At 39.2% G+C, this 12,639-nt stretch overlaps 1 protein-coding gene across 2 annotated transcripts; it reads right to left on the reverse strand.

The window, feature by feature from the left end:
• Positions 1 to 328: 328 nt before the first annotated feature.
• On the reverse strand, positions 329 to 12,601 carry RAB33B (RAB33B, member RAS oncogene family). 2 transcript variants are annotated; one of them, XM_031465776.2, is made up of 3 exons: positions 12,172 to 12,601; positions 11,668 to 11,935; positions 329 to 1,528 (listed from the first exon to the last, which is right to left on the reverse strand). In XM_031465776.2, exons 2-3 carry the CDS (start codon positions 11,914 to 11,916, stop codon positions 1,088 to 1,090), a joined length of 690 nt encoding a protein of 229 aa, XP_031321636.1. In that variant the 5' UTR covers positions 11,917 to 11,935; positions 12,172 to 12,601; the 3' UTR covers positions 329 to 1,087. The 2 variants fall into 2 exon arrangements, with proteins under 2 accessions (XP_031321636.1, XP_010976011.1); XM_010977709.3 differs by lacking the exon at positions 12,172 to 12,601 and having other exon boundaries at positions 11,668 to 12,096.
• Positions 12,602 to 12,639: the final 38 nt, after the last annotated feature.

Below are 12,639 nucleotides of genomic sequence, written 5' to 3' on the forward strand. Positions count from 1 at the left end.
AATATTTAATTTATTTTTCATACTGAGGAGGAGTATCTTGTTACGACCGTAAAATTTAAAGATTTAAACAACCCACGTACTGTAACACAGTACTATTAGAGAAATACATGTAGACACTTAGCAATTAGAGGTATGCCCTCAGTCCAAGTGGAAGATGATTTGCTAATTCAGCCTTTAGGCATTACATTGACTGGAGAGTGGGGGAGAGCAAGAGATACTATGTCAGATACACAGCTTGAAATTACTAAAAGCCAGGAATAGGTCTGTTGTGGTAGCTGGAACCATGTTCACCTATTCTCTCCCAAATTACAACTCCTCAAATCTCTCAGTTAGTTTTTCACCGCTTAAAAATACCAAAACAAAGTATAAAGCACCTTATTATGTCATGTCTTTTGCATTAAAATCTGATTTACTTCTGCATATTTTAAAGAATTTAGTAAGAAAACAATTCAAATTACTCTTTTAAAAATAACAATAATTTTTGTAGACCTGATTGATATTGATTAGAAATATATATCATCTAGAACTGTTGGAAAAGTCATTCTTTATGGACTGAGAACCAGAAAACATTTTACACCTTCTCTTCCCACTAGAACTAAAGTCTTGGCTCTAAAATATACCAATTATAATGCAATTACATAAACCAATAATACAAAGAAACAACTTGAGGGAGAGGCAAATATCAGTTTTTATCCTATTGAGAACACTTCTCATTCAAAGGACATACCAACAAATATACTAAACCCTTAATATATTTTTTCAATCCCAGGAACACAGGATTAAACAATTAGTGACTCTTAAAATTCCATCATGTTCTCATGTGAAGCTTCCTTCATTGGGCTCTCAATGGAAAGATGCTCTGATTCATCCTAACCTCATTTCAACCTCACTTGAAAACTTTTTCCTTGTGTTGTCACCCTGACAAACTTGATTAAGTAGGTACAAAACACAAAAATAAGCATGACAATGATAAAAAGTAAAGTGTCAGGACCATCCATTATGTTTCAGATTAAATTCTATGACTTTTCACTGTCATACTTCAAAAGTATTTGTCGTCAAAATTAGATAGTATAATAAAGACTGTTATTTAGCACCAGCACGTCATTGAAGGCTTTGGTTCAGGCTTCAGGGTAATTCCGTTATCAGGGGGTTGACTAAGCATTAATGGTTTATGGCTCTTAAGCTTATGAGCCAAGGTCATAAATATAGCTTCCACATGGTCATTATCATTGGGGTTTTTAGCAGAGGTTTCAAACAAAGGCATACTGTGCGTGTCAGCGAATTTCTGTGCCAAGTCTGTGGGTACCTGAATGGCACTTCTCAAGTCACATTTATTTCCAACAAGAATCCTTGGTATATCGTTGGCTAGCAAATGCTGTTTGCATTCTTCTATCCAAGACGGCAGGCTATGAAAACTCGCCATGTTGGTCATATCATACACGAAGACAACAGCATGTACATTTCTGTAGTAGTGCTGTACCATGCTCTTTCTGAATCGTTCTTGTCCCGCCGTGTCCCATAGCTGGATCTGAAAGTAGGGTGAAAAAAAGGAGGAAAACTAAAAATTTCATTCCAATTATGCACTGGGGAAAATTTAACCACCTTTGCATGGTCTTTTGTACTTTTTCACTTATACAACTACAACGTCACTCCCTTTCAACATGCCTTTTCAGTGTTATTTACAGGATCCAAATTTCATGATACTAGTCTAGTTACCTCATAGTTAATTCAAGTGTCATAACAAAATACTTCAAGTTAGCACTTTAATTTCAGTAAATCAACTTTGTTTGGAAAAAATTATACCTCAAAAATTGATTTTTAAAGCACTAAGAGAAATACATACCAGATTTTAACAAACATGTTAAGTGTCTAATTTCTGTAAATTTGGTTACGATATGCCATTCCCTGCCTTTTACACATCTAATCTAAAATAGTACTTAGGACAGATGTGAAAAGTCATGAGATCTAGCCCCCAAATCAACATATATACACAGCCTATGAAATTCAGGCCCCTTTGAAAATTTTAAATGGCTAGAAAATCACTTATCTATCCTTACCATCTCTACCAATAAAAATATCCCAATACCTCCTAGTGTAAATATAGAGGGACTGGGGAAAATGATATCTAAAGCTAAATATAAGCCATATGTTATGATTCTCTTAAAACACTGAATTTATCCTGCCTTTGTTTAGTTCCTAAAAAACAGTTGAATGATGAGGATACTGGTCACAAGGGAAAAGACTAGAGGCAGATTTGCTCAGGTAACTTTTAACTGAAAGACTTGTACTATTTGTAGATACTCAGATGGAAGCCTAAGCCAGGGATTTCACACAGAGCAATACTGAAGTAGAGGGAGACGGGATACTGCAGGCGGCCCTGAAAGTAAGGAGGATGTAAGACAGGAAGTGCTGAACACATGGCAGTATATGGTAAGTGCTCAATTAAGATGTAATGAATGAATAAACACAGTTTAAAAAATGTGATTAGAGATGGAAATATTGGTCACCACTATCTTTCATGCTACCTTGATTTTCATCAGTTGTGATTTTTTCATCTTTTTCATGGTAGCTCTTTTTAGCCCAAATTTCTCCATTTTCTGAAAAACTCTCCCATTCTTCCTAATTAACATAAATCTAATTTTGTTCCAGGTAGAATTATAAAATACTATACAGGCATATCTCGGAGATATTGTGGGTTCAGTTCCAGATCTCCGCAATAAAACAAATGCAGCAATAAAGTGAGTCACACGAATTTTTTTGGTTTCCCAGTGCATATAAAAGTTATGTTTGCATTATACTGTAGTTTATTAAGTGCACGACAGTATTATGTCTTAAAAAAAACAAAGTACATACCTTAATTTTAAAATACTTTATTGCTAAAAAAAAAATGCTGACCATTATTGACAACACACGGTTGCCAAACCTTCAATCTGCAAAAACTGCAGTATCTGCGAAGCACAGTCAAACAAGGTATGCCTGTACAAACTTGATGTCTCACGTTCTCATGGAACTAGTGTCCAAGTGACACAGTTCTGTCTAATAATCTGTAAACAGTTTCCTCAGTGGGAGTTTCTGGGTTTCTAGAAAAATGAACTGATTTATGATTTTTAAAAAAGAGCATTTGCACGAGCCTTTTACACTTCCCTCACCATACCTTTCTGCCTGGAATAGAATACAGTGCTTGGAGGTTCAGCAATCATTCTATAAGCATGAAAAAGAAAGCCCCACAAAGCAGAAGTGTAGCATAAACCTGGAATCCTGCTGACAGCATCCCACCATACAGACTGCTGCCTCTGGTCTCTTTATCACATGAGAAAAGTAAATTGACCTAATAAAAGCTGTTCAAAGAAACTGGAGCTGATCTTTTTTTTCCTCTTTTAATAACATTCCTGTAGCTCAGGGATTCAAAAATATTTTCACTGATGAAGAATGATTTATAATGTTTTAAGCAAAGTATATTTATAAGAAAAAAATAATAAAAAAGCATATAAAAAGAAATACATCAAAATATTAACAATGGTTGTCTTTATGGCAGCTTCCCCCTTTATTTCTACTTTTCTGTTTCCCATAACAAACATACATTTGTTTTATTTAACAAACTAAAGCTAGAAAAAAAGTCACCCCGAATTTAGACCTACCTCAAAGTAACTGTGGAAGTCCTCAATGTGTAAGTGGTGATGACAATGTTTATTCCTAAGAAAATTATTCTTTTGTTTCAAGCTAGGATTGACTCAACACAACCTCACCTTCCATCAGTCCTGCTCAGAACATTCTAATCATATCAAGACTTCTAGGAAACGAGTAGTATGAAATAACTCTTTACACTTTATTGGAGAGCCATAAAAGTAATTACTATGTTAATAAGGCACTTACAAAGAAATACAATTGTCTCTCAATACTCCCCAGGGGGATTGGTTCCAGGACCCTGCTCTCCTCGAATACCCAAATCCACGGATGCTCAAGTCCTTTATATAAAATGGCATAGTATTTGCATATAATCTTCACACATCCATAAACTTTAAATCATCTCTATATTATTTATAATACCTAATGCAATATAAATACTATGTAAATAGTTGCCAGCAAGGGGCAAATCAAGTTTGCTTTTTAGGAACTTTCTGGAATTTTTTTTTTTAATTGAAGTATAGTCAATTACAGTATGTCAATTTCTGGTATACAGCATAAGGTCCTAGTTATGCATATATATACATATATTCATTTTCATGTTGTTTTTCATTAAAGGTTATTACAATATACTGAATATAGTTTCCCTGTGCTATACAGAAGAAATTTGTATATTTATATATTTTTATATATAGTGGTTATCATTTGCAAATCTCAAACTCTCAAATTTATCCCTTCCCACTCCCTTCCCCCATAACCATAAGATTTACTATGTCTGTGAGTCTGTTCCTGCTTTGTAGATGAGTTCATTAGTGTCTTCTTTTTCCTTTTTCTTTTTTTTAGATTCCACATACGAATGTTATCATACGGTATTTTTCTTTCTATTTCTGACTTATTTCACTTAGAAAGACGATCTCCAGGTCCATCCATGTTGCTGCAAATGGCATTATTTTATTCAAGTATTTCCCCATGGATACGGAGGGCTGACTGTATTTAAAAGGAAGCTTCAAAGTTTTGCTCACAGAACTGCTAGAACAAGTGCAGGAATAGGATGCAGACACTGCTATGCTGCCTGCTGCCTTTCAGGTCTGCGCAGGACACTGAGATGAGGGCAAGGGGACAGGGAAGGAGCAGGGAGAGACCTGGCAAAGAAAGGTCAGGACAACTGATAAAAACTGTCAGCGATAAAAGGCTGGAGAAAACTTTGACTAAATGAGAGACACAAATAGATACCCAGTGGGGAACAAACCTCATGATAACCTAGAAAAATCTTGAGGTTTAACTCTGAGTGAAGTGGTTCACAATGTTTAAAAAAAAGAGAGAATGACACTTTGGAACCTAAGGAAGTGACATACTGTTGTCTGGGAAATGTTAAGTTAGGGAGTATTTTCAGAGCTGTTTTCCCCAATTTAATACTTAATATATTAGGAAAGAAAATGACTCATAGGTGTGTCTACAGATACTACTCCCATTTTAAACATTACATAGACAACATAAAATACACTAATAATATTTCATGAAACTCTAAATTCTAAAATCAGGTTCCAAGAAAAAGGCAACCTATTTGCTAAATCTAGATTCTTATTTTTCATGAAAGCACTTTTGGTTGTTTTATTACCAAAGTGAGAAATGATCTCACTAAATTAATTTAACACTTCTTTTACTTGACTAAAAAGAATAAAGGTATTAGCCCAAATGATCTTTCCTTGTTTGATCAGCTATCAAATTTCCTCTTCCCCTGTCTTTTCAAAGAACACATTTTTATTATTTTTGCTTCTAAGCAGCCTATATAAAAGATCATCTGATAATTACATAAACGCTGATATAAATCAACATCATAACCAGTATTAGTAACATTTCAGGAGAACTCTTTTTGCTTTTGGTACACAGTAGAAATAAATATGTATATCTGATGTATAGATCCAAATGGCAAATTTTTAAAATAAATTTTAGCTTCCCTAGCAAGGAGAAGCAACAAATTTTGTGTGACTATTTGAAAGGAATACTTTAAATGAAGAATTTAATTATAGCATAATGAAAGGGACAGGAAGAGAGCAATCAGGGAGAGAAAGGAAGCAAGAGCTGGAAGCCCTGGGTTATAAATTCCACACTGCCCCCAACTTGTGTGACCTTGATCCAGTCATTCACCCTTTCAAGAGACTGTTTCAATATTAAAATCAGAGCTAATTTATGGGACACTGTAGGCTGATCTTTTTAGTTTTTTTTTTAAATTAGCTGTTACTTTAGAATATATACAATTTGGAAACAGCAGTCTTAGCTATTCTCTTTCCCAATGCTTTCTCTGTTTATTTACTTTTCATTATTGCTATCTCTCCTGAAGGTATTAGTGATTACTCTTAAACTACTGATATTTATTTGGGGCTTAGCACAGCCCAAGCACATTCCAGTCACTATGCTAAGTCCTTTATATGCATTATGTTATTTAATATATACAACCCTATGTAATAATTACCCAATTTTGCAGTAAGGTCAAATTTAAGGTTAAAAAATTCACCTGAGGTCACAAAGCTACTACAAAGTCTTTTTTTAAGAAACTGAAGTATAGCTGATTTACCATATTGTGTTCATTCAGGTGTGCAGCATACTGACTCAGTTATACCGTGAAGTCTTAAGGATTTAAACTTGGGCTGATTCTGTAGTGGATGCATGCTGGTCTTCTCAGCCTAGCCTCCACTCCCACTTTTGTTAACAGCACCTCATTTTCCTTGGGGAACCATCCCTCCCCTGCCTTCAATTCATGTGAACCCCTGGTTCCCCAGCTAGACACATGACCAGTCCCACCAGCTCCCGCATCACCACCACAGCTCAGGAATGGTCATGTGTCTCAATCATCAGACTCACCGAGTCTCCATTTTAGGACTGGTGTCAGAACTCGCAGAAAGAGAACTTTTTTACTTCTGTGTTTTCAGTTATGTGAAACAAGATTTTCATTTTGTGTATGCTAATTTGAGTACAGAGTCCTAACACAGACTCCAAAGCAAAAGATCTTAACTGATCAAAGGTTCCTGGGAAGTAAATAATTCTATCATGTCTCACCACCTGAGGACACACACCATGTTTCCACCTTCGTAAGAAGAGGTACAAGAATCACAGGCTTCTGAAATCAGGCTGGAAAAACAATGAGAGCTCTGAACTGGTTCCAGGGATCCTTCAGATAGTGGAAAGGCTTGGGTCTTTGGAAATATACATGGCTTGTATCACACAGGCCGGGACCAAACCACCACAATACAAAATTTCTGTCAGACTAGACCCAAGTTTTCTGAGCTAAGTAGTCACAAACTAAGCTTCTTTGTAGGGTACCCCGACTGCTAATACTCTCATTCACTGAATTTCAATGCAAATCAAATCAAGAGGACCAATTTGGCATCTCCCTAGTGACCATCATTACATTTTAAGATGAATTAGCAATTTAATTCTAGTAAGGTAAGGTATAAGACGATGTCTTATAAAATATTCTTTGACTTACAAGCATCAGGTTACTTTTAATAAAGATCAAGAAAGAACAATGGATAAAGGTAAATAATCTGACTTACACTTGCTTCAGCATTCATCACATACCATCTTCATCACACTATGAAACAAACCTCTACTCCACTGTCTATGCATGTTAACTGCATCAGGCATTCTGTTCTCATCTATCTGTGTGCCCAAACTTCGTCTGCCTCTTCATGGTTATCTCCTCCAATTCCACACTTCTAACTGCCAATCATACATTTCCATTTGAATATACCACCATATCAACAACAACAACAACAAAAACTAAAATAAAACTTTTTATGGAGCCTCTGAAAATTCAATGTTCCATACTGTACTCCTCTCTACTGAAGGTACTACCTACCTCCAGTCAGCCAGAGTCCTCTTTCTTCTCATTACCAAAAGCCAGCTACTGAAGCCTTTTGGCTTTATCATCAGAATACCTCTTTTATTACCTCTTTCCTTCCATTAGCTTCCCTTATCACCTCAATTCTGGATTTCCAGAGCAGCCTACCAATTGATCTCCTGCCTCCATACATTCAACACTTATCCCAAGTATTGCATAGTTTAGAAACTGAACTACACACTAGAAGATATCTATGGACTCACCACACCTGGACCCTGTCCTGAATAAGATTGAATAAGACCTAACAAGGGAGGTAGACACATATACAATACAATGAGAAAAGAGATAATTTAAAGGGTCAGGCAAGGTGCTAAAGAGAGTTCACAGAAGGATAGAATGGAGAATAAGTGGTAGGGGAATTCCTAATAGAAACACAGAGTTGAATGAGGAAGAATTACACGTGGTGAAACACGGGAAGGGAGAATATTCCAGGCAGAGTGGGAAATGCAAGAGGAAAACATACGGATCAGCAAATAAATGGCTGGACTATAGGGTACTTGAAGGGTATAGCTCAGTGGTACAGTGCATGCTTGGCATGCACGCGGTCCTGGGTTCAATCCTCAGCACCTCCATTAAAAAAATTTTTTTTTTAAATATCAAAATCACTATGTAGTATGCCTAAAACTAACATAATATTGTACATCAACTCTATTTCAATTAAAAAAAAACAAAAACAAAACCGGCAGCACACTGTTTTGTTTGGCCCTCAAGCATGGTTTGTTGACCCCTGCACTGGATCATAATTCTTTGTTCCTAACAGAATGTCTTCTTTCCAGCAATTACTCATCAAGGGTTTGATTTACCAATGGGGGGATTGGGGTGAAGCGGTGCTGATTATTTTCTTTTAGTTAATATTAACATCTTGTATTTAATACGGCAAAACTTCACACCACTACAAATGACAAGTAAGCTATCCCAATGTCCAGACAGGAACTGCTGATCCCTAGTGACAGGATGCATTAAACCCAACACTAGGCTTTAATGATTCTGTTGGTGCTGCCACTGTCCCATACTGATATGAAAGGAACGTAGCTAGTTATAATGAGGAAACACATAAAAGGAAGGAGCGTTAAGGATTTGAGTCTCAATTTAAAAATCAAATGTATGGAGGGGAGGATATAGCTCAAATGGTAGAGTGCATGCTTAGCACACACAAGGTCCTCGGTTCAATCCCCAGTACCTCCTCCAAAAATAAATAAATAAATAAACCTAACTACTTCCCCCCCTCAAAAAAATAAAATAAAATAAAATGTATTTCTATTTAAGGAGTTCACTTTATAATTTTGACTTCCAAAATTCTACAAACAAGATTTTACTCTTCCAATTTTATATATATAGTACTTAGGAACAGATTAGCAAATATAGACTTTACTGCATTTAATAAAGCATTTCAGGTGATTCAAAAATAGCACTGCTATTTTAATAAGACATGCTCTGAAAAATTTCTAGTCCACAAAACATTTAACACAGTATCTCATTTTTATCAAATAAATATAATGTCTAGAAGGTAATTTTATTAGCAAAGTAACATAGAGCTTTCCAGTTTCCACTTTAAGATGAAAAATTAGAAGAAATGACAGTTCAGATTAGGCTTATAATTTTCCAAAGCAATAATATGAACATTTCAGCAGTACTTAAGATATATTATAGGTTAACAAAAAAGAAGCAGCAGCAACACATGGAATAAAGCTCTTCTATATCACTTTTTTTTTTAGACACCAAAAAAAAAATTTCCAAAATAGCCCTCTTTTTCTACTACAGAAATCTCTGAACATTTCTTCAGTCTTTTCAATCACAATAAAAATCTCTCTCAAGTCTTACAGTTGGGGGTAGAAGTCAATAGTTAAGGCCTTAGTAAGGAGAAAAAGAAACTCAGTGTCCCTGTCAACTAGGATATCAACTCAGTGTCCCTATCAACCTATCAGGTTAAGATAAAGCTCAGGAAGAATCAACCCAGAGAAAAAGGTTTTCTCCTTGCCTCTCTCAACAAGAAGGATCAATTCTGTGCTCCCAGATTCATCACATCTGTGGTTCTGGTTTATTTATCAATGCCAGCACTAATCCCACTAGTTAATCATTCAATGATCTGCACTGGACATATTTTATACATATATTTTTAATATGCTGTAAGTATTTCTTAAATTTGCACCTGATTCACCTTTAAGTATAAATGGCAACTCAGACGCAGGTAAAGGGCCACTCAACCCCAGCTCCTCCCAGCTTCCATTCCCTGTGTTACCCTGATCCCATATGGGGCAATTTCTCTTCCCTTCAGCTGTCTGCTCTATCTGTGTTTCACTCTCTGGTTGTGCAGCCACAGAACTGATGGTGCCAAAGAGAAACAATGATGTTAAGCCACCAAGGAAGAATCTTCTTCAGATTACCAACTATGAACCAGGTACCTCATATATGTTCTCATCTAATCCTCACATTAGCCTGATTCGGTATTATTATTATTATCTTTGACTGAATTATAGTCGGTTTACAATGTTGTGTTAATTTCTGGTGTGCAGCATAGTGATTCAGTTCCGATACATTATTACTACCCCAATTTTTCAGATGAGAAAATAGACTTGGAAAGATGAAGGAAACTGCCTAAGGAGTAGAGTAACCAACTACCCCAGTTCGCCTAAGATGGAGGGGGTTCCTGGGATATGGGATTTCAGTTTTAAAACTGGGACAGTCTCAGGCAAAGTTCATCACCCTATCAAGGACAGACAGCCCTTTCACAGGTTCAGATCTGAGCTAGGCCAGTTGGGCTCCAAAGCCCAAACACTTTCTCTCAGAACTCCTTCTCCCAAACTACACTCCCTCTCAACCTCAGAAGCCCCGTTATTTTCCTCTTACACAAGTTCCTGGGCCTAACTTAATTCTGTTGAAAAATATTCAGCCTCTTATTCTACCTTTTCCTTTGCAATGTATACAAATCTTTCTTAACTCCCTAATACAGTGCATCCAAAGGACCACCACTGGCAGCTTGAATGGGACAATTAAAAATTAATGTGAAAATTAAAAGGCAAAAGGGCCTACAGAATACTGATTTCTTTTCAATCTTTTTTCTCCTTTACTGTGATTAGCAGTAAAATCCCTTTGTGTGTGAGGAGGTGGGGTAGTGGTTAGGGAACTAAAAATAAATTGTTCCTGCCTCAAGGACGTGAGGGTGAGAAAGAAGTTAGCTTTTTTTTTTTTCCCCCCACGGGGGACTGAGGTAAAGAGCATCCTAATTTAAAGTGAAAAAATAAATGTAGTATAAGGAAGGCAGAGCAGTTCCTTGCGTCCCCATCTTTTAAGCGATAATATTAGCAGGTGGTTGAAAGGTTAGTAGTGGCTCAGAGTGAGGAAGTGTGTCTAAAATTTACATCATCAGGAAGCCTCAGCCCTGTTACTGACCCTTATTCTCCAAATCCCTATTCCAACCCCTCAGAACCCCAGGCTTGGCCTTGGGCTTACTACGTGCTCCACTGCTACTGTGTCTCCAGTCTCAGGAGCCACCAATGGGGCTTAAAAAACTGAGAGGGTGGCACTGAGAATGTGCTTCTGGCAATCCAAGTAAGAACCAAGTAGGAACTACAGAATGTTTCCGCAGGAAAATAAATTTTTCTAAACAACTCAATGTCATACCTAAACTACTGTAGCAAAACTGTATGCATGAGGACACCTAAGTACTTCCTCAAAGGCAACAGGGCTTTACTTCCACAATACCCAAGGCAGTGCTCAAATGAATGTTTAATAAATAATACTTATTCCATGAAATTCCTGTACTTGAGAAATTTCACTGTTTTTTTCTTCGATCTTACTTCACTAACTCCCAGCACGTGAGACACAGCAGATGAGTCAGTGGATACCCTCTGCACCCTGGCTACTCAATTATGTGGTCCACAGACAAGCTGCATCTGCATCACCTGGGACCTTACCAAATCAGAATCTATACTTTAAAAAAAAAATCCCCAGGTAAATCGTATGCATATTGAAGTTTGAGAAGCACTGCCTTATAAGTTTGCTACATACACAGCCTTCCAATCCCCGACTCCAACATCCTCATCAGTGTGAGAAAAGATGGAGCGCAGGGCCAGCAGTTAACCCACGGAGGAGTTGGGACACTTGTCATGCCGGGGCTACCTGGCAGTCTCCCATCCGCTCACCTTGATACGCTCCCCATCAATCTCCACCGCTCGTTCTCGGAAGTCCACCCCGATAGTAGCCTCGGTACGGTCAGGGAAGCGGCCGGCGCAGAAACGGTAGGTCAGGCACGTTTTGCCCACATTGGAGTCGCCAATCACGATTATTTTGAAGATGCGGGAGCGAGCCGGAGGCAGAAACGCTGAGGCGCCTGACATAGCACCGCTGGACGAGAAGCTCTCCTCGAGCGACGACTCAATCTCTGAAGCCATTCTCCTGACCCGCCTCAAACTGAGGGAAGGAGACGCAGAGAGGCAGAGAGGTTACGCCACTGTGAGCGAGCGCGCCTAGCTCGCCGGCTCCGCTGCGCAACGTCCCAGGAGCCACCTCCCTCCAGACCCAGAGCGCGCGTGCGCACCCTCCCACGCCCGCCCCCGCAGGTGTGGCGCCCACCAGCCCAGCCTCGCTGACCCTCCCGCCCGGCCCACGGCCCCATCCCAGCGTCAGTCGGCCAGGCGCCCGTCTACCTGGGAAGGCACCGGGCCTGTCGGGGGCTTGACGGGGGCGCGGAAGGCCAGCTGCCGAGCAGCTAAGCAGAGCACCCGAGGCCCGGCGCCCAGGCTGGCCCGGCCCCGCCACGTCCAAGGCTACCGCCCACCGGAGGAAGCCGTGCGAGCACTCTGGGGGCGGGGAGAGAAAGACAGCTGAAAGGAAGGAGGCACCACCAGGCACTCTCTCGCGAGAGGGCCGAAGAGCCGTTTCAACGGGGGCGTGTACCTGGTGAGGCTACGTAGTCTTCGGAAGGCTCGGGCGTCGGGTTCGGTGCTATCATCGACGTACCGTTGGGGCTTCCCTGGACTTGGAGGTGGAGGCGGGTTCCCTTACCTTGCTGCCTGGGCCTGCGGTGTCGGCTGTGCTCCCTGTCTCCTCCAGGTTCTCTGGATCGCTGGAGTTGGGACAGCGACAACGGCTGGGAGAGGTGGGGCCCGAGGAGC

This window comes from Camelus dromedarius, chromosome 1 (genome assembly GCF_036321535.1).
Source record: "Camelus dromedarius isolate mCamDro1 chromosome 1, mCamDro1.pat, whole genome shotgun sequence".
Classification (NCBI taxonomy): Eukaryota; Metazoa; Chordata; class Mammalia; order Artiodactyla; family Camelidae; genus Camelus; species Camelus dromedarius.

What these genes read in the sequence shown, in the direction of transcription:
- RAB33B (XM_031465776.2), bottom strand. Translation starts at nt 11,916, where the DNA reads ATGGCTTCAGAGATTGAGTCGTCGCTCGAGGAGAGCTTCTCGTCCAGC. An exon ending in TTGATGGGGAGCGTATCAAG is followed by an intron (nt 1,529 to 11,667) that starts GTGAGCGGATGG and finishes CCCTACTTTCAG; the next exon opens with ATCCAGCTATGGGACACGGC.